Raw genomic sequence first — 15,338 nt, forward strand, 5'->3', positions numbered from 1 at the left:
TGTGGTGTGTGTGGTGTGTGTGTGTGGTGTGTGTGTGTGTGTGTGGTGTGTGTGTGTGTGTGGTGTGTGTGTGGTGTGTGTGTGGTGTGTGTGGTGTGTGTGTGTGTGTGTGGTGTGTGTGTATGTGTGGTGTGTGTGTGTGTGCGTGTGTGTGTGTGGTGTGTGTGTGTGTGTGGTGTGTGTGTGTGTGTGGTGTGTGTGTGTGTGTGTGTGGTGTGTGTGTGGTGTGTGTGTGTGTGGTGTGTGTGTGTGTGTGTGGTGTGTGTGTGTGTGGTGTGTGTGTGTGTGTGTGTGTGTGTGTGGTGTGTGTGTGGTGTGTGTGTGTGTGTGGAACAGATCAATGGCAGCTTTGATGGTTGAGCTTTGTCAGGGTGGAGTAGGGAAGGACGGAGGTCAGGGGTGGAGCTGTCTAATTCATCAGGATGGAAGCAGCCACGGCCAGAGGTGATGACAGACACCCACTCTCGTTTTTACCTAACACTTGCCAGGAAATTCACTTGTTCAATTATTATCTGTTGACTGTCATCTTTATGTACAGAAACCTCCGCATGCCCTGAGAAATCATTACTTTGTAGGCAAAGCTATTCTGTCTCTTTCCCTCTTTCCCTCTCTCTCTCTCTCTTTCCCTCTCTCTCTCTCCCTCTCTCTCTCTGCCTGTCTTAATTGTCCCAGAAATGAGGCAGAGACAAAAGAGACAAAGTGAACAAATTTTCCAAAAGCAAAAGCTGTGATTTGTTCCCTTGACCACTTTTCCCCACACATCGCCAGTTTTAATTATGGCCATACTTAAAAGCCAGAGTACAAATTTCCTGATGATTTAATAATCTGACAATATAATAATCAGCTCTTATACTAGCTCACTCCAGCACACTGCTGCTCATAATACAACAGCCAAGGTTCTATAAATACCTATGACACAACTTTAATTTCCTGAGGAGATAGGCAAATACAAAAGGTTTCGTGCCAAGTGTTTGGCCATATTAGTACTCAGCAGATGTTACACAAAATAGGAAGAGATAGCTTAGCACACCCAAGAAATGCTGTGGTACACAATGCAAATGTTTTTAAATTAGGTTTACATGTAATATATTAACGTAGTTTTCCACAGATACCCATAAATATTCTAAACTGATTCAAAATTTAATAGTACATACATTCCTAAAGAACTTACAAGCAACACATTCAATAGAGTGCAGGCTTTGGAGTTGAATGCTACTTATAACTTTTGAGTGACAGCACATTTGACTGTGAAGAGCTCCTGGGGGGGGGGGGGTTTGGAGTGAGCCCTGAGCAGCACCCGGGTCTCCCTGCTCCTGGCAAGGAAAGAAGAATAAGTCTTCTGGTAAAGGAAAGAGCTCACTTAGCTTCAATGTGCCGAAGGGCAATGCATCTTTAAAATGAGATAGCAGTAGTAGAGTTGAAATGGTGTGATACATTGGAAATCTTATTTGATCTGCCCATCGCTAGTGCTGAACTGAGACCGTAATCTAATGCTTATGTACTCTTCTGTTTTCACTGAACATTTTTTCCAAACACACTAGTCTATTAACTTAATAGAGTTGCTGTGTGATACATATTCTGCAAACAGGAAAAAATAGCTAAAATTATATAATGCCTATATAAATAAAACTAGCAGTAGTAATACCAATTCCCGGAGTTAAATCTAATGGGTACTACTGGTTCCTCTTAATCTACCACTAGACCAAAGTTTGGAATGATCCCTTTCACTAATTAGCTTTATAAAGCAACTTGCGTCCTGAGAATAAAAACCAGGTGAAATTCAAAGATAAAGTAAATTCCATGCCATTCCCACCTCTGTCCCGATGGTTTTTCAGTGAACTTTGATCTACAGAAATGCTACATCTAAGGCAGGCTGTTGCGGGCAGATAGGCCCTGGTGGGCTAAGAAATGGAAAGACTTAATAAAGCAGCTTAAGAAAATGAGACCAGGGCAAGAGACCGAGACCTTTCTGCACACCAGCTCCATGGACAGGACTTCCTTCCTGTATCCAGAGATTCCAGGTTTTGAGGGAGACTCTGGGAAGTTTTTACCCTGTGGAGCTCATACTCATTGTATGATCGTTCCTTGCAGGCCCCAGACCAGGGCTGGCTAAAAGCCGTCGACGCACTCACAAACCTAGGATCTCCTATGCAGAATTTGTATTGATTTGAATCCCTGACACACTGTCCACATTGGAAATCCACCCCCGCCCCTCCTCCAACTCACCAGCTTGCCTAAATACACGAAGAGGAGGAGGAAACCAAATCAAATCTCTAGATGAACGGAAGGCGCGCTTCTAAAAGGACTCCCCAGTATGTATCATTTTTTAGAATCTGGTCTTCACTGTTGAATAATAAGTGTATTATATCCCCAGCATGCAATTCGTGAATCTCATTTAATGTCTGGACTTGGGAGTTGCTTGTCAGAGTTTCTAAGATGTCTCCATTCTTACGTAGCTGTACTGCAAAAGGGGCAAGACCCTCATACGCTCTATCCAAAACCACTCTTCCAAAAATCAAGTACAAGCCGTTCTGAAGGACCTTCAGCTTCATGCCAGACATCTCAGTCACACAAGGAGGCTCAGGAGATGTCATTTGCCATTTTGCAGGAAATGGTCCTGTGAGAAAAAAATAGAAGGCGCATGAATTCTACGCTGTTATCCTCTTCTCGATTAGAACACGTTCTTTACCACCTGCAGGTGGCTTCATTGCTGATGGGATCTGCAGCCTCCGACCGTGAAGGCCACTCTTCCCACCCCTCCAGGTTACAGGTGCCTCAGTTTCCCCAAACAGGCCACACCTGGCTGCACAGAGATCTGCTCGGGATTTGCACGCCCCTCCCGGAGCCCGGCCTGCGTGACGTGTGAATTCCTTTACTATGCCAAAGCCACAGACTTGCAAAGCCTGGCCTGAAGCTTTCTGTATCCCCCTCCACTCCCTCCCCTCACCCCCCCAGCACGCCACGCCTCACGTCTCCCCCAGAGGCCACGGTGTCCATCTTCAACTTCACAGGAAAGCGGAGTTCCCATTTAACAACGACGTTGATGAGTCCAGCACTATGTTTGTTTGTTCTTGTCAGTCCTGGGGCTCGAACTCAGGGCCTGGGTGCTGTCCCTCAGCTGCTGTGCTCAAAGGCACGGCTTTGCTACGCTGAGCTCCACTTGCGCTTTCCTGTTGGCTACTGGGCTGTGAGTCCCACAAACTCGCTGCCGGGGCTGCCCAGACCGCACCCCACTCTGATGCAGCTGTAAATTCTCGTCGTTTTTTTCTAATCCAGTGTCGGGTGTGCATAAGAAAACTGATTTGGAAGCTAAGCGGAGGTAATTGCCGAGACACTGGGGCCCTATGTCTCTACTTCTCCTCCTTACGTTTATTAACAGAAATGCGGCTTCTGGTGCCTCCTCTGGACATCAGCCACGTGAGATGCGAGCAGGACGTTAAGGAAAGAAAGGATGGAAACTATTTAAAGACAAACAAATATCTGTCCTTAGTGGAACAGAAATACAAGTTGACTGCTCAGTCTCAGGCTCACACATCTTTAAGTGTGACATGTATTTTTGCACAGATGGGATCCTAAACGTGAGCTTCACCAACCAAGCGGCTGACAAGTGGCCGTAAACAGCAGCTGAAATGGGAACAAAACAGACAAATCTGCGGTGCACACTACCACCGGCCTCAGCCATCACCAGCTAGGCAACGTGGAAGGGAGGCGTGGAAGGGGGGCTACTCACCGAACTTTGCTACGCAGGCCTCTCCAGCGGGCTGCTGCGGAAGGAGAGAACAATCAGTCAGGCTGCGGGCAGTAGCTCTGATTAACCACACATTTGATGTAAATGAACTTGACAGGGCCATAAAAAGACCCCCCTGCCCCACGTCTCAACGCTCCCAACTTCTTCTTACAGATGGCTGGCTGTGTCCTTCACCTTTTCTTGACGTCACCCCCGCTTTGGTTTTTAACAGAGCACAATGTCTTATTCCAGCCACCTAACCTCCCGTACAGGAAAAGCACCGGATCGTGTCCCCCCTCCCGTTTCTGAAGAGCAGCCTCCGCATCCCAGTGCCTTCACAAGGTGATTTATTGGCAAGTGGGAAGAAAATAACACAACTCCTATGTTTATCCTTACCTAAAATCATACAAAACCAGCTCTATAAATATGTACAATTCGGGTTGATAAAGCCACCCCTATTTAATATCCAGATAATCTCAACAACCAAGACAGGCTGCAGAAGCAGATCCCCGAGTTTGAAATGACTGCCGCATCCCGTAGTTTCCATGTTAAAAAGGTAACATCAACACGGCAAACTTTACAAATGTGAGTATTTAAATAAAAAGCAGGCAGAGTCAAAGGCAGGGAGACGGCGTCCGGCATCCTGCATTTAGGAAGGACGCAGGGAGGCCTGCCGGGCTAGGGGAGGAGATGAGCGCTCGGGAGAGGGCCAGTTGGCCCCGAGACACCAGCGTCTGCTTGGGAACTGCAGCTGTTGGGCACTGAGGCCTAAAGATGGAGCGTTTGAGGCAACCCGAGGCGACACACTGAGACACTGTCTCAACAACGAGTGGAGAGCGGGGCATGTGGCCCGCAAGGGTTCGTGGCACGGACGAGGCTGTCCCGGAGCTCTGTGATGCGAGGCGTGAGCCACAGATCCACGGCAGGCTTTTCGCTGGCTCCTAGGACAGAAGAGTCTCACGGACTTTCCTGCCCAGGCTGGCTTGGAACCACAGTCCTCAGCTCTCAGCCTCCTGAGTAGCCAGGGTGCCAGGCTCATTGTCTGACGAGAATGTTCCTGTACACTGATGGAGGAGTCATACATGAGTGCAAGGAGAGAATTATAGCAATATCCTTGAGCAAGTAACACAATAGGATCTATTTTGTGGGTTGACCCGGTGGGCATGTGGAAATGTATCTGTGGGAAGGAGAGAAGGCAGTGTCCATGCACACGGTGTAGGTGCAGGGTAGGTCTTGGGGGCTTTGGATCTTCTTTATTTCCAACCTCTGCTTTCTCTTAGGACCTGGAGACAAAGTTCTCAGCAGAGTTAAGGGGGATGTTATTGGATATTTGAAGAGAACCACACATACGAAGCCGTTCAGTAGAGAAGAACGAATGGACTGGGGAAACGCAGGCTTTTTACAGCAGCATGAAAGTCCCACTTGAAGTGAGTGGATTTAAGTTAGAACTTTCAAAAGGGCTGGCTCTTTCCTGAGACACAGCACAGTTGGACTTAATCAGCGTTGGAAGCTTTCCATGGATGGTTTCAGCATTAGATTAGACTAAAGAGAGAGAGAGGAAGATGTCAGATTAGTCACGCAGAGGTTATCATGAAAGACTATGGAATCCAGTGACACAGGGAGAGAAAGGTAGGGAACGGGCAAAGGATAACATTAATGTAGAATTCCTTTAAGAAGGTGAAAAGGTGTGTTCTTCCATTTCAATCCATATCTCCTTCTGAGATAATTTTTCAGTGATGACAGTCAAAAGCATAAAGACTAAACCAGTGTAACCTCGATTAGAATAGGAATTTCAGACTGTGCCTGTCAGGCACTGTACTTTATCACCGATCTCGGAGGCAACTGTAAGAATGAGCACACCCCTTCTGTGGATGAGGAAACGGGCCAGCAGGATTGGGTAATTAATCCCTGAGGTCACGCGGCTGATGGGAGGCTGGGCTGAGGGCCAAGGGCAGCCTGTCATCTCCAAAACTCTCACCCGGTTTCTATTTATAATCTAGCCGTGTGCGGAAGGAACAGACACCCACCTGTACACACGCACAGAGGGTCAGGAGTTCTTATAGCCGCACTTCCTCTTACATGGTTGGACTCAAAATGGCCAAAACGCAATACATTTTTCTCCCGTCCACCCTAATCAGATTATCATGTGGAATAAAATGCACGCTGCTTTTCAGTGCGAGTGAAACTTCCCCGGGGGGAAGCATCCTGCTGTTCACTGCAGGAAGGGACTTTCCTCCACACTTGTTTTCTCTCTGGACAAATTCTGTAAAGTTGTTTAATACTGAAGGGTGGACCAAACTTTTTAGCTCACTTTTTTTTTTTTTTAGTGAAATGTCTACTAGAAGAAGGGAAGGGATGATTATCACCCAAGGATATTTCTGTTGGTCTAAAAGGAGCCAAACTCCTCGTTGAACAGGAGTTCAGTTCGTGTCTAGGGAAGGTACAGAATGGAGAGCAGCATCGCTGCCAGGCCGCGGCCGGTCCTGTGCAGGTGGGCGTGGCGGCTCGTGCAGTGACTCGGTGACTCACCGCTGGCGCCCATCCAGGGCTTCCTTCTAGAATATTTATTTGTGGGGTAACAGGGGAAGGAAGTGCAGGCAAGGAGAAAGAGGAGGGCATGAGCTAGTGGCTCCACTGCCAGCGGGTGCCCGGCCTTCCCATTGGAACTAGTCTTGCAGACATCCGGCACACACACACACACACACACCTTTGAACTCTGCTCTGGTCAATGCTCTTAGAAAAATGCTTCTCCATTCACTCCCAAGCCCTGTCTCAGATACACATGCGCCACCTTATTCTCCCCAAGACTCAGAATCTGCACATGTACCCAGAAAGTGCTTGGCTCCTGAATTACAGTTTTCTCATTTTCTTTCAGGTCCTACTGGATCGCCAACAGAAAACACTGCTAGTAAAGACTCTCACCTGTCTCCATCCCCAGTGCAGATTCCATTCTTAAGGCACATAGCTTAGAATGCAGCTCCTCGGGAAATTCCTGAGTAGCATTTTGGGGCTTCCCAAACAGACATGCTCTCCCCCCCTCATCCAAGAAGCCCCCCACCCCCACCACCTCAAGCCCAGAGTCCTGGCTCCACTTTGAATTCCCACAGCATTACACTCCATACCACTCTTGGATAAATCATAGATCACAGTATTTTATAGCCAATAGTACTACTAGTGCAAACATTAAATACATCTATTCCCCTACCTCCCAGATGGAAAAGCTGAAAACCAGGGAGACCAAATGGCCTTCTCAAATTTGTACAGTTGGCTACTCAGAAAACAAGACCTAGCATCCAGCTCTTCCCAGTCCTAATTTACTGCTCTTTTTCTCCTCAGTGATACACTGATCATCTGTCAACTGCTGTATCCTGTCTTCTATTATCTCTTGATGTCTTTCCCTTAATTATACCATAGTTCGCCTGTAACTCCTTGAGGAAAAAAAATACCATATTTTGTCCTGATTTTTATTTTATCAAGAAAGGGGTAGCAAAATTCCAGGAGGAAAAAAGAAACAAAACACCAAGACATCTATCGATCATGTGATTAAATCAACTAGCTCCATCTCCCACAGTTCTGCAGCTAACATTGAACACCTTCCATTATCCTTGGTCTCAAAACACCTAGGCAAATTTCAAGACCCATGTCATTACAAGACCACCAGCCAGCCCTGCGTGGCAATGACAATGACTAGACTGACACACATAATTGAACAGCAGCCTTAGGTTCTGTGGCTTCCTTACCTTGAATAGGAGGAAATAAGCAACTAGCACAATGGAGCAAACCAATAGCACGAGAATTATTGCTGAGCAGATGAGGCAGGGCTTCCAGAATGATCTCTGTGCTCCTTGGTGGTCTGGCTGGCTTAACAGCATACTTCCCACGTGTCCCCGGCTCATTTTCTGGAGGAGTCTGAGCGGTGGAAAGCGGATATTCACAGTGTTGGATGAAGGATGCCGTGTCATGTTTTGTAGTATTATGGTAATTAGGCTGTAGGAGGCAGGGAGGCGGAGTTTTCCTTCTGAAACATTGAGTCAGAAATGATACTTCAAGGCTGAGCGCTGACTCTCACTTGGCACCAAGCAGATGTGCTGAAGGAATGGAAGGCTTCAGGCCAACCCAAACACAAGAGGGGGAAAAAGCCAAAAAGAGGGAAGTTCCGAAGCAGGGGGAAACTCTTTCCTGGAGCAAGAGGAAGTACAGTGTCTATGTTCAGTGAGGCTTTGGAGAAAAAGAGGCCTGTCTGAGGAAATACCCCCAATTATTTCCAGAGAGGAATTATTTTTATAAGAAGCAGCAGAGTTTGGATTCAAGCCTTCTCAGACTCCAAACGCCAGGGCCATGTGGTGAGCAGAGGGCGCACAGTTTAGGAGGAAAAATGTCACTGCATGGCTTGCCTTGTATACGGCTGTGGCTCAATGAAGTTGGAAAATGAAATCGACTCTCTGTCAGGAAGAAGTCTCCTGTGTTTCTAGGCTATAAAATGTGTGAGTTCTGGGATAGACTCTAGAATCACTAGCCTATGTGTTATTAGAACCCAATAAAAAGGTAAATACAGCAAGCTCAATTTTCTCATATTCCACCATTTAAAAACTCTGAAGCATCAGGGCTAGCAGATATTACGAAGAAGTCTGTTTTCCTGTCCCCTGTCCTAAGCCTCCTCTCCATTCAAAGAAAAGAAAACAAAACAACAACAAAAAAGATGGGTTTTCTTCTTGACACCATCAACAATGCTGGATTTACTACAACACTGAGGAGTTCACTAGTTCACTGTTCCTCAGCCTCTTCGTCTGTGAGGATGGAGACCTTCCTTTCTTGCACAGTCCAACATGGCATGCTGGAAATCATTTGGGCTGTTTAACTCAGACAGACCTGAGAGCTACGTCTGCTGCTGCGTCTGTGGTGCTGGGTATATGTCTTGATCTCTGAGCCTCATTCCTTAACTGTAAAAATGAAGAAATTCTCTACTTCACATGACTGTTGCAAAAATAAAGTCACTTTAAACGTTCTATGTGTTTGTCTTTCTCTGCTCTTTAGAAATACAATAAAGATCAATTTGTCATGAAATAAATTTTTTATTTCCCTCAGGAAGTAGCTGAAATTCACTTAAATAATAGGGGTTAAATGAAAGTATTTTGAAGAAAATGCTTTATGTGTATATGTGTGTATGAGAGAGAGAATGTGTGTGTGTTGTGTGTGTGTGTGTGTGTGTGTGTGTGCGTGTGCACGTGTGCACGCACCAGTCCTGGGGCTTGAACTCAGGGCCTGGGCACTGTCCCTTAGCTTTTTTACTTTAGCCACAGTTCCACTTCTTGCTTTTGGGTGGTTAATTATAAAGAGTCTCAGAGACTTTTCTGCCCGGCTGGCTTTCAACTGTAACCCTCAGATCTCCACCTCCTGAGTAGCTAGGATTACAGGTGTGAGCCACTCACGTGGTACTTGTTTTAAATCAGACAAAAGGAGATGTAACATCCTCATTCATGAAAGAAAGAGGAAGCTAAGGTTAATAGAATGGCGCTTCTCACCACTAGTTTATGATGGAGTGGACACCAGGCCCAGGGATGCTAATTTGTCACTAGCCATGTTATTTTAGTACCATAGTATTTGTGGAAGTATTTCTGAGTTGTCAGAATGCTTTTATATTGGTCAGTAAACGTGTCTCAAGGCTAGATGATCAGAGAGGAACTTTGAGCACAGCGTGGTCCCGCAGCTCTGCAGTAGATGGTATGATTCCAGGGACTGAGTCACCAACCGAATGCAAACGGAGCATGCTGACGCTTTGAGCCTGTAACTCTTACACTTAGGTCTGGAATTCGCAAATACAAACCTAGAAGTTAGCGTCTGCCACAAAGCTTGCTTACTCGCATCCTGCTTCTGTGATCTGCTCCTTCTTTGGTCTCCTCTCCTCATGGCAGATGCACATTTCCTTGCTACTCCAAGTGCGGTCACAGGAGGAGCTCTTCAAGTGACCCCTGCCCCGGCGTCATCCATCTAGGTCTGACTCCAGCAGAACCTAACAAATTACCTTTTCACTGTGTGACAGTTTCTGAGGAAAAATGACACACTTGAAGAGACTTCATTCCAGAACCTCTTTCCATGGAATGGGTTGAGAAATGAAAGAACTTCAAGTTAGGACAGGTGACAGTAGAGAAGACGTTTTAATTCTAAAGTAATGAGTCACAGTCAGTACATTTTTTTGGTAGAAGCTACAATGATTACAGGTGACGGCTTGGGATTGGATGAATGGGAGGTGAGCGGCCACACTCAAACTTTGGATTTCTGACCTGTCCTGCTTCAAAAATTTGAGAATGAGATTTTTTTAATTAAGTCCAAATGGAAAAATCTATTTCAAATATGTATAATTTGATTATTCAAGGAGCTTCGAGGGTTATAAAGTTGTCATGGTTGCCAAAGATTTACATCCAACCAGATTACAATCTTCCACCCACGGACAGAGACGCCCATCACACAGAAGAGACATCTCTAGATGAGCTGAAACGGGTGACAATTTTAATAGGCCAGGAATGGATTGTTTGAGAGGAGGAAGGGCCCTCTTAGATGAATGATAAAGCTTGAGGAATAAATATTCAGAGGTAGAGCAATATAAGAACTGAATGGAAGCAATCACAAAATGGAAGTGCTTTTGTTTTTTTATTCAGGAGATTTAATCCAAGGCCGGCGCTCTGCCCCTGAACCCTGGCCCCAGATCTAGGGAGTTTTCATTAACAGTGGAGATGAAGACCTTCAGAAAAAATAGCAAAAGAAATATTCCAGAGTGCAGGGAACGTTCTGCTTGACTTTGTAATTTAACCGTATTAATGACAACTTTATATACCGCAGCTTAGCTGTGGATCCACCATCGACTAACTTATCATAAAGTGCATTCTGCACCTACTATGCGACATCCCTGTGCACAAACATCATTTTGGACACCAAACAGCCCTGTATCGAAATACCGCTCTTTGAAAACGATGGAGCAGACAGTCAGGAGAATAAACTATGCCAGTAGAGGAGGGATTGAGTCTTCCACACCTCCACACTGGCGTACAGCGTGCAGCAGCGCTCTGGGGTAGAGGAAGGGACGTGTATCAAGATCGATGACAGAACGCCAGCACTCTCTTAATCCTCCGCGTCTCAAGTCCTCACTGCGTGTGGTGATTCTGTTCCTGGTGTGGTGTGTGTGCTGTCACACAGCCAGACAGAATGACCCGATATCTCATAATTCCAGGGGGAACGATACCCAGAAGACTGCGCTTTCTCGGGATGCCACAGTATTCATCAATATAACAAATGAGGCTCATTTGCCTAACGAGACATGGATGGAGAGATATATAGCTAAATAGATGGGAGGGAGAAACACGCAAATGTGATAACATAAATAGTGTTTAAAGCTAGCGGTCCTAGGAAGGCAGCTTCAACAGTTTCTCTTACAGTTAATGAATGCCTACTCTGTATAGCTCACTATGCATAAATAAATACATATGCATTTACTGTACATATGTAAACATGTACTTTTATAGCTCTCTACACATGAGTAAATATACATGTGCATCTATAATGAAGCATAAGTGTATTTATATACGCATATATGTATAAATTCTAAAAGATATTTAGGAGCTTCTACCCATTTTTAGTTCATCCTTTCTAAAGAACTAGTAACTACCCTAATTATGCTGATCGAGGGAATATTTGAACTACTTTGACCTCCACAACCTGGTGACTCTCTTCTATGCCTTGTCTTGCTCTGTCCTATTTTTGTGTGTTGACATTTTTTAACTCTTTCCGAAACTCTTCACGGCTTGTCTCATTTCACTGACTTAAGCACGGCCTTCAACTGCCCTGGTAGCCTTTGAGCATAGAGATCTGACCATTTTCGATCAGTATGTAAGCTTCCAATAGTGTACTTGTTTACAGAGAAGGCATTCAAAAATATTTCCTAAATTGATCAGGGTAATACTGTATTTAGGGATCCTGGTAGCCTTTTGGAATGGGTAGACACTATGTAGGTCTGTCTCTTCAGCCTGGACCACTTGTCCTTGGGATGTGGAGGAGAAGCGTGGTGATGGTGTCTGCCCACCGTGTGGCGTCCTGAACACTTTTTGGCAAGAATTGTGGTTTCCCACTTGGAATCTAAGCTGAGAACAGATTTTTTCATCGTACACTACGGCATGATACCACCTATTCAAAACCATGTGACGTTAGGCCCTTGAGACACTTCAGTGATCAGACTTTGCTGTTAAATCCTCTCTGGCCGAACATCACCTAGATTGCCAGAGAAGTATGAATTGTTTGTAGTTATTCATAACTATTTATTTTGCATGATTATTTAACCTCGTTGGATTTTTTTAAAAAGACTTAAGATTCCCAAGATGGAATTCTTCCCGTCTCCTGGATTTCCTTGGGTATTCCTGGAAAAGCAAAGCAAATACAACAAGAAAGTATTTTTTTCCAAAATTTCTCCCTCCAAGCCACTTCACAACAGCTCCCGTGGAAAACAATCTGCACGTTTACTGATCTCAACATCCAGTTCTGATGCGTTCTCAGAGACACTAGCTCATCTGATCTTCATCTAGATTGACCTGGTGCCATTCAATTGGCACAATGTGATTGTGGCTAGGGTTGTTTGGCTCAGCTCTGGAAATCTAAACAAGCAAGGTTTATCCTTTCTGTGATCCCTAAATACAGTATTACCCTGATCAATTTAGGAAATATTTTTGAATGCCTTCTCTGTAAACAAGTACACTATTGGAAGCTTACATACTGATCGAAAATGGTCAGATCTCTATGCTCAAATGTGTTGATTTGTTTGGTACTTACAGGTGGCTGGGAAAGGCAAGCACGAGGCCAATACAGGAAAGGTGTAATAATAAGGTGAGCGTGAAATATCTAAGTTTGCTAATAGGAAGGAGCAGTTTCATCAAAAAGGCAAGAAAAGGTAATGTTCAGATGAGACCTAAGCCTGAAGAGAGGTTAACCAAATAAAAACTTCAGAATCCATTCTTCTAAGCAACTGACTACTGATTAATGTATGAATGCATATTTAATATATGTATATATGCACATATGCATCTGCATTTATCTATGCACACGCATGTTGGAAATGGAGAGATGAACAGGGATAAGTTAAGGTCTCTAGTCTTTAGTTCTGCTTGATCGTTACAGGTCCTTACACATTTGAGACTTCCAAAATTGCATTGAAAATACGTTTACAAGCATAGATCTTTGTCTGATCTTATGTAAGTTCCCCCAGAGTTGTTAGGAAATTCAGTTTAAGGCAAGAACTGGCCAAGTATCTGGAGTTGTTCAAGCTATTTGTCTATCCAGTCTGATAACTTGAGCCATGCATACAGTAGCATGTTCACCTACAAAGAAGAATTTTTAGGCTGGTCTGCCCAGTGGAAAAAACACTGAATCACATTCTTGTGGAATGCTGCTTTGGTGAAATGCTGCCAACTCTAACAGCGTCCGTCTGTTTCCTTTGGCTAAATAAAGAGCAAGCACTAAGGAAGAGCTATTTTGCAAAGATAAGGCCCAAATTATTTCCAGTTGCTCTTCGTCCAACAAGCCACAGGGAAATCTCTCTGGCCAAAAGTAAAAGTGTTCCCCGTCCACACACATACACACCTTACCCTGCCCACTCAGCCTCCTGTCCCATGAATTCCTAGAACATGCCGGATACTGGCTTCACTGGCTGCAACAGCACTAAGTAGTTGTGTCAAAGGTCAACCCCAAAATGAGGCAGACAGAGAATGGTAAGCTATCAGCAGGGAAACGGTATGAACTAAACCTTGGTCTCTATGGGACATCACATTAGAGTTTAAACACCAATTATTTTGTTACTATAACATTAAACAAGCAGGTCTTATTAAGCCTTACAGATTAAAAAAAAATTTAGGCTAAAAGATGTTTAACGATTTACCCAAACATACAACTGGTAAAATTCAATCCAGAACACTTTAATTCTCAAGTTGATTTTTTGCTTCGCATCTTGATAAGAGACAGGACTTGAAACAGGGGCAGAGCATCCAAGTGAGAAACAACTAGCTTGGAAAGAAAAGTTTAGTAAATAAATGTATTTTAAGACAAGCACAATTTTTGTGTGTCTAAGTTCATATACTTCCTTTTTCTTCCTTAATCCTAAAATGGCTTAAGTTTGCAGATGGAGCCATATTTTGAATCAGTTTCTTATGTATTTTATTAGCATATAGTAACGTGTTCAATGGGGTGCTCAATGTGATATTTCTATCCATGCATATAACGCACCCCAATCCAACTAACTCCCTTCCATCTCTCCCCCATGGCTCCTCTCCCTTCTTAAAGCAATTTCAATAGGTTTCATGATTCTATTTCATTCGTGCGTAGAGTCCTTTTACGACATCCACCTTCACTTACCTTCTCTAATGGTCTTCCTCCCTCTATTACCTGCTCTCCTCCCCACCAAAAAAAGGCCTGTTTTACTTTCTCATCATTCTTTTTGTGTGTGTTTTTAGTTTAATTGTTCAAAGGGGTTTGCCAGTAATTCACATATGGTATATTGGAGTTCGCTCCCATTAACCTCATCTGTTTCCTCTCCCACCACACCCTTGACTATTCTGTACCTTCTGGTGAGATTATTTTTGTTATCCATTACCATGTATTGTAATAAAGTCAAATTCAAAGTTAGAATACAGAGTGCACCCGCGCGTGCGTGCACACACACACACACACACACACACACACACCACCACCACCACCGCCACCTGATGTGTCCCATATACACACACAAGGCTTTTCCCCTTATAGATATTCTACTGCTTTCCCTTGCTGCTAGCTCTAGCATAGATAGATAGACAGACAGACAGACAGACAGACAGACAGATAGATAGTATTGATCCTTGTTATATTTACTCAGCATACCACAGGAGTCAATAAGCAGTCACGTGCCTACTTGCAAACTTCTCTGCTGGGCTGAGGCCCCTGAGATAAGGGTTTATTTCCAGACGGGAAATCCTCGCATCTGTCTCCTAAGGGCTGGGCGGTCAGCACTGGGTGGGTGGTCGGGTGGCTGCACCGGCCTGAGTTCTCACAAAGCAGCAATCAGCGAAGCTGCCTGGAGGTGGGGAGGGGAAGCCCTGGCGGCCAGGCCAGCGCGGAAGGCTTTGCCTCGAGTCCAGTGACAACTCCGTCAGTCCCAGCTGGCGCTGCCCGGCCTGTGAGGTTGGGGCTGGCACAGTGCACCGGCCGGAGCCTGCGGGGCAGACAGCGTGACTCACCACGGTCCATCCGCTCCAGAAGCTCAGCAGGATCTTACTAAACGCCCTGTAGGCCTAGAGAGGTTGCTCTGTCTGCTTCCTGATGTCTGTCCAATCTGCTGTCATGTAAACCTGCCCACAAAACCACATCCTTGTCAGAGAAGCAAACACGGGGGCTGTTCTTCCCCCGGAGGCTGGGCAGTGTCCAGCCCGGCTGACATGGAGGCCTGCCGCCCTCCCGCCCACGGGAATGTGCTGTCTGCACCTAGAGTCCTTCTGTCCGACCGCCGACCACCGTGCAAGGTGTATGTGCTCTGCCTGCACGCGCCTCTGCGTGGAGCTCCCCCTCCCCCCCAGGGCCTGACAGGGCTTTATTTCCAGAT

General features: G+C 45.3%; 1 protein-coding gene across 1 annotated transcript; it reads right to left on the bottom strand.

Annotated features, from left to right (window-relative positions):
- Positions 1-2,221: 2,221 nt before the first annotated feature.
- On the bottom strand, positions 2,222-7,689 carry Tnfsf18 (TNF superfamily member 18). The gene is made up of 4 exons (XM_042674299.1): positions 7,498-7,689; positions 4,141-4,182; positions 3,731-3,764; positions 2,222-2,617 (listed from the first exon to the last, which is right to left on the bottom strand). The coding sequence occupies exons 1-4, from the start codon at positions 7,687-7,689 to the stop codon at positions 2,274-2,276; spliced, it is 612 nt and encodes a 203-aa protein (XP_042530233.1). The 3' UTR covers positions 2,222-2,273.
- Between the last annotated feature and the right edge of the window lie 7,649 nt (positions 7,690-15,338).

Source organism: Dipodomys spectabilis, unplaced genomic scaffold, assembly GCF_019054845.1.
Source record: "Dipodomys spectabilis isolate Male_0828 unplaced genomic scaffold, ASM1905484v1 ptg000019l, whole genome shotgun sequence".
NCBI classification, from domain to species: Eukaryota; Metazoa; Chordata; class Mammalia; order Rodentia; family Heteromyidae; genus Dipodomys; species Dipodomys spectabilis.

Bases quoted from the DNA above. Each gene is read 5' to 3' on its own strand.
- Tnfsf18 (XM_042674299.1), bottom strand. From the start codon at position 7,689: ATGACACGGCATCCTTCATCCAACACTGTGAATATCCGCTTTCCACCG. The intron at 4,183-7,497 runs GTGCTAGTTGCT...GATATTAAATAG, and splicing joins TGCTATTGGTTTGCTCCATT to GGGTGGCTTTATCAACCCGA. The intron at 2,618-3,730 runs GTGAGTAGCCCC...TTTTTCTCACAG, and splicing joins GGCCTGCGTAGCAAAGTTCG to GACCATTTCCTGCAAAATGG.